The sequence below is a fragment of the Lactuca serriola genome, chromosome 1 (genome assembly GCF_051521515.1).
Source record: "Lactuca serriola cultivar US96UC23 chromosome 1, Lser_US96UC23_V15, whole genome shotgun sequence".
Lineage (NCBI taxonomy): Eukaryota > Viridiplantae > Streptophyta > Magnoliopsida > Asterales > Asteraceae > Lactuca > Lactuca serriola.
In genome coordinates, this window is record NC_136408.1 from 53,695,410 (window position 1) to 53,708,644 (window position 13,235).

At 37.3% G+C, this 13,235-nt stretch overlaps 1 protein-coding gene and 1 long non-coding RNA gene across 2 annotated transcripts; both read right to left on the reverse strand.

Annotated features, from left to right (window-relative positions):
* Positions 1-282: 282 nt before the first annotated feature.
* LOC145068672 (uncharacterized) lies at positions 283-2,020 on the reverse strand. The gene is made up of 3 exons (XR_013689042.1): positions 1,881-2,020; positions 1,715-1,780; positions 283-1,062 (listed from the first exon to the last, which is right to left on the reverse strand). It is a non-coding gene; the product is annotated as an uncharacterized LOC145068672 (long non-coding RNA).
* A 4,807-nt stretch (positions 2,021-6,827) lies between these two features.
* LOC145055060 (uncharacterized) lies at positions 6,828-7,607 on the reverse strand. The gene has a single exon (XM_079003347.1). The coding sequence runs from the start codon at positions 7,605-7,607 to the stop codon at positions 6,828-6,830; it is 780 nt and encodes a 259-aa protein (XP_078859473.1).
* Positions 7,608-13,235: the final 5,628 nt, after the last annotated feature.

Genomic DNA, 13,235 nt, shown 5'->3' on the forward strand with positions numbered 1-13,235 from the left:
TCGCCTCAGTTGCAAATATTAATGAGTAACTCAAAACAGGCCGTTACGTTACGTACTTGAAAGTATAATGCTTTCTTGAGTTCCTTGATGACAGTTGCAATTTTTGGACGTTGGGCTTGTGTTTCTGGATCCTAAACATTGATATGAGATATTTAAAAATGTATCCAAGGAATCTTGATTGGGCCCTTTGTGAAGAGTAAAAACGTTATCATCAAATTCTTCCTTTAGCTTTGGATCTAACGTATCCTTTAGTGTTCCCTTTAATTTGGAAGTGTAAAGTGTTGTCTGACAAATGATGCAAGCCCCTTGTCATTTTCCTTCATGGACTTTGTATCATAGGCCAAAGTTCCAGACATGATCTCAAATAAAACTACTCCAAAGGAATATATATCTGATGCTTTTTTCAGCCTATACGTCTTCTCATATTCTAGATCCAAGTACACATTTGTACCTGCAACATTTGTCTCCAGGTAACTGACCTGTTCAGATATGGGACCCAATTTGGAGAGCCCAAAGTCAGCAATCTTTGCCACTCAATTATCGTCCAACAGAATGTTGTCACTCTTTATGTTGCGGTGTATTATGCTTTGTTCATTGTGAAGGTAATTTAGTCCCTCTGCAATATCAAGACACATTTGCAGAAGCTGTACCCATTTAAGATTAATCATGTTATGAATTCCCCTCAAATAATCATCAAGGCTTCCCCTGGATACATACTCGTAGACAAGAATCATCTGAGATTTTTCATCACAAAAACCAAGAAGAGACTATGTTGGGATGCTTGCAACTGGTAAATGTTTTAATTTCTGCGCATAATCCTTTTTCATCTTGTGTGTCTTCTCTTTTAAAGATGCATTTTATAGCTACGGTGGTGCGTATCTTGGGGAGATCACATACATTCTTCCCTTCTATTTTCGAGGAATTTTGGCCATCAACATGTTTAACTTCTGCTTTATACACCTTACCATATGCACCTGATCCAATGCAGTGTGTTTGAGAAAAATTCTCAGTGGCCAACTCTATATCATGAAATCCAATCTTCAAGTGTTCCAGGCTCTCCCACTGCAAGACAACATTGCATTTGAAGGGGAAATTATGGGCATTGAATTGTGTATTTTAACGTATGAGAGTGAATGCTATAACTTAAAGCTAAAAAGTCTCACAACAACAACATTTCAATCCCATAGTTTAAGACATAATTCTAGTGTTGGTTAGCAAAGACATTTCGTTTCAATCTGTAAGAAGACATTATATCTACCATATTAAATGAAAATCTTTTTGCCACATGTCATCTTTTCCTTCATTTTGACACATGTCATTTTGTAGGAGTTTTAGAATTTTTATTTTCCACTTGTCATTTTTTAAGGATTTTAATTTTCTTAAAATAAAATCCCATAAAATTCTAACAGGCTTTATAAGGAAAATGAGTAATTCTATATATTAATTTGAAAATTAATTCTCATTAATGCTCCAAACGATTTGATTTTTTTATAAATATTTCAAAATTTTATATTTTGTTATGTAAAAGTATTAATTTATAAAATATTTAATGTTTATATATTGATATTAAATTTTTAATTTTAATAAAGCCGTGTAATACACGAGTTTCACCCTTAATATAACTTATAAGACGCAAGAGCCTCTCTGTCTAGTGTATCAATATACCTAATACTTTCAATTTCTTTTTCCATTTTCTAAGAAAGAAATCAATTACCTCCAAATGATTGGTTGATGGACCTTCAACTTCAGTGGCAACATCTGAACGTTCCTTTAATGTTAACTGCAACCAATTCAATGTGAAAAAAGACAGATGAAAGACAACACACACACACACACACACACACACAAAAAAAAAAAAAAAAAAAAAACTGATCACTTACACGATTTTCATGTCTCTGTTGAAGATTCAGTGCTTTCTCAAGCCTTATGACAATTTGATCTATTTCCGGACGTTCTGATCTTGCTCCTTCAAACAGTAATATGTTGTTTCTGAGAAGATGTTGAATGATTGTGGGTCCATTTATTTTTCCATAGATCCGGATCGATCATACAGTCTAGTTTACTGTCTTCATAACGGAGTATGGCCAATGGAGCTAGTAATTCCCCTTCTGGCATATGCAGCTATGTGCTTATATCTTCTATTGATAAACGTAAACATGTCTAGGGGATCTAGTACAGGACCAGGTGGTTGTTCCATGATCTCATCCTCCTCTGGCATTCTATTATTGTATTGTTGCTTGACGGCTTGATCATGCTCCAAGATCTCATCAGCAAGTGCTTCCTCTTTTGAATGTGCTGAACACCTTTCAGCAGGAATATTGAATGTTGTCCTCCCACACAGGACTTCAAACAATACAACCCCAAACGAGTACACATCTGACTTATAAGTTACGCGCGCCTCCAGTCTTTTCATATCTTGGGTCTATATACCCTACCGTCCCTTTAAGATCGTCAAGAAGAAGTCTGTGTCTTCGAGTTGCTTTATTTTTCATGGAAAGTTGAAAACCAAATAATTTGGGTTTCCAGTTATCCTCTAGTAAAATCTTGGAGCTCTTGATATTACGATGTATGACGCTAAAATCGGGTCCCTTATCATAATGGATGTAACTCAATGCACGCGCAACTCCAACACATATCTGCAATCTTTGCATCCATGTGAGATTCCTAGGCTCACTTAGATATTCATCGAGACTTCCATGGCTCTTGTGCCTGTATATGATGATCTGCTCATGGTCTTCATCACAAAACCCAATGACAGATACCAAATTTTCATGGTTGAGTGTAGAAAGCATCGAAACCTCGGTCATATATAAATCTTTACGTCCTTGATTGGATTCCCGATCTAACCTCCGTGCAAGGATGTCAATCAATTCACCTGACCGCAAGAGTTGTCCTTTGTAAGCCCATCCAAATCCATCTTGTCTGCTGATATTTTCACTAGAAAAGTTGTTGGTGGCAGAGAGTATCTCTTCAAGTGGGATCCGTAAGTGAGCAAACTGATTGTGGTAAAATAAAAAAGACATGATGGGTCGGTTGATGTAAGTTTTCTTCAAGTGAAAAAAAAAAGGTGGAGGAAGCCAACGCCTATTGCTAGATCTTCTCTGATTATGCCCGGGGCATCAATGCCAACGGGTGTGTTGAACACGACTCTTTGTGTGGGAAACAACAAGACTTTTATTATGACACTTAAGAAGAACTTACACTTTGTTTGACTACTACACATTTTGCTTTCTTTGAGGCTTTATGGAATGTTTGGAGCAAATGAGCTCCATACTTATTTATAGGCCTCTTAGGAAGGTTCTAGATACTAGCATACACTTACTACATACTAGATAACTATAGAACTATCTAACATACTCTACATGCTTCCATATGTTTCTAGAACGTTCTATCATGTTCTGGAGAGGTCTAGGTTGCTCCAGTGTCTTCCAGAATGATCCATAACCTTCTAGGGTCTTCCATGTCATTCTTGAGTATTCTAGACTCCTCCGGTATATTCCAGAGTCTTCCATAGTCTTCCATAATGTTCTAGAATCTTCTAGAGCATTCTAGAACAAGCTAAATTCTTCTAGATAATGTTTGTTCTTATTGGGCTAGTGATGAACTTTAACACTCCCCCTCACCACTAGCCCCCATTCTTCGTACCATGTTAAGCTGATAGCGAAAACCTTCACATTTTCCAATACTCAGCCCTTTGGTGAACAAGTCAGCTACTTGGTCATCGGTCTTGATCTGTCGCGTCTCAATTTCTTCCATCAAGACTTTCTCTCTGATAAAGTGATAATGCACTTCTACATGCTTTGTTCTAGCATGAAATACTGGATTTTCTGCCAGCCGAATTGCAGATTGGTTATCGCAGTGAAGTGGTACTGCATAGTCAACTTTTTGATGTAAGTCCTCCATTAGGAGTACCAACCATGTACTTTCTTGAGCTGCTATGGCTGCTGCTTTGTACTCCGCTTCCGTGGTTGACAATGATACTGTTGGTTGTCTTTTACTACACCATGATATTGGCCCCGACCCAAGCTTGAACACATACCCAGTGGTTGATCTTCGGGTATCATGGTCTCCTGCATAGTCAGCATCACAATATCCAACCAACTTGCAGTCTTCTCCTCTTTTATACAAGAGACCATAGTCAATTGTACCTTTGACATATCTCAAGATCCGTTGGGCAGCATCCAAATGAGGTTTCTTCGAATTTTGCATGTATCGACTCATAACTCCAATAGCATAAGCAATGACAGGCCGAGATAAAGTTAGGTAGATAAGACTACCTACTAGTTGTCGATTGGTGTTGATACTGGCTTACACTCCAACATGCCAAACTTTTGAAGTATATCTCTTGTATACTTTTGTTGGCAGAGGAACAACCCTTCCTTTGTATGATCAACTTCTAGCCCCAAGAAGTCTTTAAGCTCCCCCAGCTCTTTCATTTGGAATCGCACCGATAGATTTTCTCTTGTTTGATGGATTTCTCTTTCGTCATCCCCGGTAATGATCAAATCATCCACATAAACCAACACAATTGCCAACTTCCCTTCTTTTTCTTTGACGAATAGGCTTGAGTCTGCATGTGCAACTGAATAACCACTTCGGGTAAGAAACTCAGCAATCTTACCATACCAGGCTCTTGGTGCATGCTTCAATCCGTAAAGAGCTTTTCTCAGCTTGCACACATGATTGGGATTAACTTCATCCTCAAATCCCTTTGGTTGGTTCATGTAGATCTCCCGGTCTAATTCTCCATGCAAGAAAGCATTCTTTACATCCATCTGCCATAATTTCCAGTCTTTACTAGCTGCAAGAGCTAGCAGCACCCGTACAGTAGTTATCTTCGCCACTGGACTAAATGTTTCATCATAGTCCAATCCATATTGTTGTGAGAACCCTCGAGCCACCAAACGGGCCTTGTATCTTTCAATTGATCCATCTGGGCGACGCTTTATTTTATAAACCCACTTGCAGGAAATGGGTTTTATATCTCTTGGTCTTGGTACTAGTTCCCAAGTTTGATTCCTCTCTAAGGTTGTAACTTCTTCTTCCATTTCCTTCTGCCAAGCTTTATTCTTAATTGCTTCTTCATATGTCTCCGGCTCTTTAACACCGTCTTCTAAAATGGCCGCATTAGCATACTTGGGATTAGGCTTTCAGATTCTTTCCGTCCTTCGAAGTTGTGGAGGCGGCGTCTCCCTTTCACCGGTATCACTTGTTTGAGTTACTTATTGCTCAATGACATCAGTGTCGCTCGGATCTTCAGGTGTATCAACACTTGACCAAATGTGTGCAGTTTGCTCCTCCATCTTTTGTTTTAAAACTTCTTCAATATTTTCCGAGTCTGGTAATACTTTCTTCTCTGAGGACCACCATGAAGATGCTTCATCGAACACTACATCTCTTGAAGTGTAGCATCTTCCGCTTGTTGGATCACAACACCTCCATCCTTTTCTTTGATTGTCATATCCAACAAATATACACCTGACTGCTTTCTTTTCAAACTTGCTACGTAAATGGCTAGGTACAAATACGTAGCAGACGCAACCAAATACTCGAAAGTAGCTAACAGTAGGTTTCATGTTCCATAGTGTCTCAAATGGTGAGATGAAACCTAACCTTGGTTGGGGAAGTTTATTGATCACATGGGCAGCAATTCGCATTGCTTCAGCCCAAAATCTTCCTGGGACATTCTTTACGTGTAGCATGCTTCGAAAAATTTCTGCAAGATGTCGATTCTTTCTCTCAGCTACACCATTTTGTTGAGGTGTGTTGGCACATGTGAATTGGTGACGTATACCACATTCTTTCAGATAGCGATTGAATTCTTCCGATGTGTATTCTCCTCCATTGTCTGAGCGTAGACACCGAATCTTCTTTCTCACTTCTCCTTCGACCGTTGTCTTGAATTCTAGAAACTTTGAGAATGTTTCAGATTTTTCTTTCATGAAGAAAACTCACACATATCTCGAATAATCATCAATGAACGTCACCATGTACCGCATCCCACTAACTGATGTCTGCTTGATAGGACCGAACACATCCGAGTGAATTAAATCTAGTGGCTTCTTTGCTCTAAAATTTGACTCCTTGTATGGTAATTGATGAGCTTTACCATACTGGCATCCAGCACAAACAATATCTGTTTTGACTTCAAGTTGAGGTAACCCTTTAAGCATGGATTTCTCCATTATTACCTTCAACTTGTGATAGCCAACATGTCCCAATCGTGCATGCCATAGATCAGGTGTCTCGTTCTTTCGAGTCTTCTCTACATATGCAGACTCCGCTGAGAGCACATAGACGGACTCCACTCTCCGTCCTTCCATTGTTGGCTTTTCTGATATTTTAAGATCTCGATAGACCTTCACATCTTGTGGGCCAAACAAGACGTAGTTGCCTGATGATGTTAGTTGCGATACCGATAACAAGTTCTTCTTCATACCTGGCATGTGATAGACATTATGTAGTGACACCATGTCAGATTTATTACCAGGCATGATCGTTGTTTTTCCAATCTGAGCAATTGGAAGTCGTGCATTGTTGGCTGTAAGTACCATGCGACTCCCTTTGTACTCCTTCATGTCTTGTAGTTTGTTCTGATCACCAGTCATGTGATTGAAGCATCCTGAATCAATGATCCAGTCATTCTCATAGTTGATACACTCTCCCATCATTGCCATGAGTGCCAACTTGTTTTCTTCTATGGCACATAATGGCTCAACATCCCATTCATCCTCTATTTCCTTTTTGGAAGTTACAACATTGCTTTCCACAGACTTTTTCTTTGACCAACAATCATTGGACATGTGGCCCCACTTTCCACAGTTGTTTCAGTTGCCTTCGAACCTCCTCCCCCGAGAACTCTTATTGTCGGTCTTTTGAGATCTCCATGGTTGTGAGGTTCCTGGCTGACTCTTCCCTTTGTCAGCATTTTTGTATCCTTCTTTAGAAGGTGGCTTGAAATTCCTCCGATTTTTACTTGTGTAGAGTGCTTCTTCTTCACTCTTCAGCGTGATGCCTCCCATTTGCTTAGCCATAGCTTCTTGGCTGGCCAACAAATTCTCAAATTCTATAAGTGATGGTTGAACGGGCCATCCTTGTATAGCAGTAACAAAGCTTCTATATTCCGGCCTCAGTCCATGGATAATGATCCTCTTCATTCGAGCTTCTGCAATGACGGATTGCGGATCTAGTTCAGTAATCTCCCGACATATCGACTTGACCTTGTGGAAATATTGAGCACTCGTCATGTCACGTTGTGAGATTGATAATAGCTCGTTCTCCAAAAGTTGTAGTCTCGTATCATTCTTCTTTGAGAAAAGCATCACAAACGTGTCCCAAGCTTCTTTCAGGGTGTTCTCATCCCGAATATGCTCCAACATCTCTTCTTCGATTGTGGTCTTCAAGGCAAACATTGCTTTGCCTGCTTTGATTTTCCATTTACGTAAAGCACCATTAACGTCTTCCTCTGGTGGCGTAGTTTCGCTTCCACCAACGACCTCCCATAGATGTTGTCCTTGTAAGTAGGACTTCATACACGTTTCCCACGTTTTATTGTTGTTGTTGTTGAGTTTCTTGATTCCTCCGACGACTTGGAGATCACCCATCATGTTGGCAGTACCTCGGTAATACCAAACAAGCTAGTTTCGATACTAAACTTGCAGAGTCACAAACTATTCACGATACAATGAGAATAACTCGTTCTCACTATCAAGAAACCTGGCTCTGATACCAGATTGTTGAACACGACTCTTTGTGTGGGAAACAACAAGACTTTTATTATGACACTTAAGAAGAACTTACACTTTGTTTGACTACTACACACTTTGCTTTCTTTGAGGCTTTCTGGAATGTTTAGAGCAAATGAGCTCCATACTTATTTATAGGCCTCTTATGAAGGTTCTAGATACTAGCATACACTTACTACATACTAGATAACTCTAGAACTATCTAACATACTCTACATGCTTTCATATGTTTCTAGAACGTTCTATCATGTTCTGGAGAGGTCTAGGTTGCTCTAGTGTCTTCTAGAATGATCCATAACCTTCCAGGGTCTTCCATGTCGTTCTTGAGTATTCTAGACTCTTCCGGTATATTCCAGAGTCTTCCATAGTCTTCTATAATGTTCTAGAATCTTCTAGAGCATTCTAGAACAAACTAATTTCTTCTAGATAATATTTGTTCTTATTGGGCTAGTGATGAACTTTAACAGGGTGCAGGGCCTCATTGTACATATTCATTGCTTTTAGGTATTAATGAGAGGGTAAACGAAAACTGAAATGAAATTGGAGGGAAAACTAAAATCAATTTAGAACAGTAAGTTTGGAGTCGATCTGGCACTCAGTAAGTAAGGTTATCTTCCTCAGGTCTCCGCTATATATATCCGTCAGGGGTCGCCTGTCACTCGAATTTCTCTCCTTTATCTTCTCTGAAATAGCTGGCTGGTTTTCTTTTATTTCTCAGACACCGGCGCCGGTACATCCCTATGTTAGCTCTCCTCTCCTCACAGTATACCGTCACAGCTCAATTGAATTGAATTGATGGACTTATTAGACAAGATATAAAAAAAAGGGTGATTCTAATCTTATCAAGAAATAAATTTGGTTGGTGATAATGTAAACCAAAAAGCATTAAATACTATTTCCTCAAAAGGCAGGCGTGTAATTTATTCCATGAAACCGAACTCATTGGGATCGGGTAAATATGTAGCAGTAGCACCACTTAAAACTGGATTTACAAGCCCATCTTCTTAGCCCATATAGTAAAAACTTTTTGCCCATTTTGTTAGCCCTGCATGTAATATCTTGTTTTATGGGATGGTTAAATTTTTGTTAAATAAATAAAAATTACTAAGAATGTCAAGTAAGCATACTTGAAGGATTAATTTGACTTAGTCAACACCATATTGTTATGAGTAGGAAAATATGGGGCAAATGTGTGAACATAAGAAATTCTATTGAAAAAACTAGTCAAATGGTGTCCATTTAAGAAAATACAAAACTTGGGGTCCAATGTGCAAATAGGTGGAAGTACTTATGCTAGTGGGTGGTATTCCCTCCGTTATGGAGAATTTTGAATTGGAGAAGATTGAGGAATTGCATTGGACGATTTTCAAGCCTTCATGGTAGTTTATACTTTTATAGTGAAGTGATTGAAGGAGTAACTATGGTTTGAAGATAAGAGTAGCTTGGAATTTTGAAACTCACCTTTACTTGCTAAATCTCGATCTAAGGTTTGGAAATAACCCTAGTTGATTGTTGTGGAGTTCGGTGGAGATTTGAGGTTTTGGAAGCTCTTTCCATGGGGAAATCATAAGTAATTTAGCTTGAATGCTTGATGGAGTTTGATGATTGAATTAACTCTACTTCAATGATTTAAAAGCAAATCTCAAATTAGATATTCATAAACAACCATGAGATTCATTTTGTGGATTCACAATATATGGCTTCAATGGCAACTTATGAGATTTTGTTGATGATTCCAATGTTTTGATTTAACAATTAGTAAGGATCATCAGACATTGAAGAACGAGGTTGTGGAAATGTTTGAGTAATTAAGGAATAGATTGATGGAAATGCTTTTGAAAGTTAATTGAAAACAAATGATTTGGAACAAGCTTGAGTTGCATCTAGAATCATCCATTCCAACCCATGAACTCAAGAAGTTGCTAATTGATTAAGATGTGTATTTGTAATGATAAAATCCATTAAGAGCTTATTGGCTAATATGTATGCCGGATGACCCTATGAGTTTCTCCATATTTATGGTGATGTATAAATGACTTAATTATTGATACTAAGGTGTTGTTCGGTTTTTAAGAGGTAAAAACATTTATAGTTTGCGAACCACATTTGTAGAAGAAGATATGAACTCAATATTTACAGTCTGCAAGAAAAAGACGATTTGTTTTTTTTAGTGTTTGACTGCTTAACCTGAAATTAAGAAAAAATAATTTTTTTTAAACTTAAAAGACCTTTCAAGTAGGGTTTGTTTGTATTTTTAATCTAATTAAAAATAGATTAAATATACAAATAAATTAAAAACTTTGAAAAGCTTGTTTCATTGGAGTAGTTAATCATATATATCATCCATTATGAAACACAAATAATAAATAAATAAATAAAACAGGTGGTTCAATGCGTGATTTGATTGGTGGGCAATCTACAAACAAAAAAACATACATGCATACTTTGGCAGTGCTGATCAATTTACAAACACCAAAATCATATCTTCGATAATAGTAATGAATATTGAGATAATGAGAACATAACCTTTGATGATTTAAGGATTAACCTTAAGCATACAAGGTATTTATCGCTATTGAAAACACAACGATAAAGGTTCAAAACCTGCACTGGTGATCAACATTATTTGGTCCCTCTTAGATAAATAAACTCATTGTAATGAACATGTTGAAACCAGTAAACAAAGGATAATATACAATAAAAGCTATTAGACACCCAGGTATTAAGGTATACAATGAAACTGATCTCAAAACCTTTTTTCCAGCAGCCAAACAAGTAAATAAGGACTTTCCAGATTCAATTGTCACTATGAAGTATAGGTTTTTATGGCTTTCTCAACCTCAAGCCAAATATATCCTTCGGGTATTTCCTACAAACAATATGTGTACAAGGTGCTATAACCGTATATTGTATCTTGCAATTGACCAAAAACATATAGAATGACAAATCTATAAAAACATATAGAACTTGATCAGAGAGTTGCCACATAAGCCACATCAAATTGTTTATGTAGATTGTATCTTGCAATTCACCAAATTGTATATGTATTTCACAGTGACATAAACATAAATTTACACAAATAACACCATCCCATGGCTCACCATTATTTGAGTAAACGACAAGATTTGTGTACAAGAAAAATCTCTGATGGTGAAAGATCAATTATGAAAAGCATAGAACCAAATTTAAAAGATTTAGTTCTGTTGACTTGAGCTATATAACAGGAGTTACACAAAGGTCAAACTCCCAAAAACTAATTACAAAGATTTTACCAAATACCAAAACCTAAAAGCTAATAAAATCAAAAGATGACTTGAGAAAAAATAGAGTAGAGATCGAAGATAGGTCGAGCGGTGTACCTCCAGGGGTGGGCGTTGTAAGCAAACCAGGTGCTGTGATTGCTGTGAAAAGAAAGGAAGAACAGAGTAGAACAGGGGATTAATTGCAAGGGTATTTTTGGGGCAATTTTCTGCTGTATTCCCCTTATAAAAGACTGCAACATACAACTCTTTAAATAATAAAAGACTTCCAATAAACTAGGATCACGACTACCACTATTTCAATAACCAACCGGTTACTTATTGACTCCTAAAAATACTGATGACTAAATCAAATAAAACCAACGGACTAGGAAAGATAAATGACCAAGTCTTCTGTTGCAAGTTTGGATTAAAGTCCAACAGGCGTGAACATTATGAAAGAAGGGGGAATCATCGGATGGAGGCCGAATGAGTTGGAGGGTCGAGGTCGGGTGTGGAGGTGCAGGCAACGTCAATCGGAGACGAAGGAGGCGCAGGTGGGCGACGTGAATAGCATACAGGGAGGGTGTATCTTGAAAGAGTGGTGCTGCAATCTCTCTTCTGGTTCTACGGTTCATCATTAAAAAAAAGTTGGTTTTTATTTAGAACATCCAGTATGATCCAATGTTATAACATCCAAAATTGTCACATCAAATGACAACACAATAAAAATTAAAAGCGGAGTTGGTATGTATATGTTATAACATGTCATAACAACTAGAAGTGGGGTGGCATTGTGTCGTCGTTACAACGAAAAGCAAAATAACATGTCATTAACTAGTACGAGGGGTGGTGTTTATGGTGTTATAACACCATTTTCTTTGCCACCTCAGCCATAACTTCCCCCTTAACATACCCATGCCACATGTTCTTAGAGAAAATTTTACAAATGTCGTGGTTTTATTTCCACATATAGAGGGCGTTTGGCACACCTTATTTAAAATAATTTTTAACTTTCTAACTTATTGGTACTAAAATGGAGTTTTTAAAAAAATGTTTGACGAGGTGTCAAAACGCTATAACATTATTAACTCATAGCGTATGTTTTTGTATCGATGTAGGTTTAGATTAAGGGGTATATTTGTCAATTTCGTTGAATGGTGAAATAAAAAGTTTTTGATAAGTGACTTATCAAAAAATGACTTATCGGACAACTATAAGGTGTTTTAAGTAAGTTTTACCCAAACATTTTTTTCACTTATACCGATGTGGAACCGGGAATAAGTTAAAAAAAACTTATTTTTTAGGCTTTGCCAAAGACCCTCTTAGTCTATAAGTTCAAAAAGTCTCATAAATGGTCATTGTGGTTTAAAACTTTTAACAAATAGTCCATCATCAACATAAAAAAAAACTTATATGTCCTTTCTATTTATTTAGAATTAATTTTAAATAAAAGACAAAATAAATAATGACAAAACTACAAAGTTGGTCCTTGTGGTTTTTCAAAAACTATGGATAAGGTCCAAAAAGTTTCCGATTTACATAGAAGGTCCAAAATCAAGCATTTTTCATTGTTTGGCCCTGAAAAAGTTGAAAAGAAAATTTTGCCCTTATTATTTGTTTTTACATTTCTTTATTTATTTTATTATTTAAATAATTATAAAAAAATAAAAAATGAAATACCTACCGACCACCACCACCATACCCCTTCTTTTTCTCTCCCTCCTATTTCACTCTTTCTCTCTCTCTCTCTCTCTCTCTCTCTCTCTCTCTCTCTCTCCATCTTCATCCTTACGTTTCACCTACACATCATATTGGACAAAACAACCCAAATCACCTCTCTTAAACCTAACCATTTATCTCCTATTTTGGGTCAAGAAATATATTTCCAACCCAAAATCTTCAACATTTAACAGGTCAACAGTCAATAGCCGACAACATACTCTATAATGTCTGACTTCAACACCTGGAATGTGCATAGGTAAGTTGTAACACTTGGATCTTGATATGTTTCATTATTGCCCTTTATTATTTAAATGTTACATTTTAGCCCTTGGAGTAGTACGTGGGGGCGTACCATATGGTACACTTAGTGTACTAAGCAGATGCAAACAGGATTATGAGGTCTCGTACGCCCAGCGTACGAGGAGGTTATGAAACCCTAATTTTATGGTGGTACACCCTATGTAAAGACCTTAAGTCCCTAGGGCTAGCCTCTTTACCAATCCGAAACCTCCTAAAACCCTTTAAG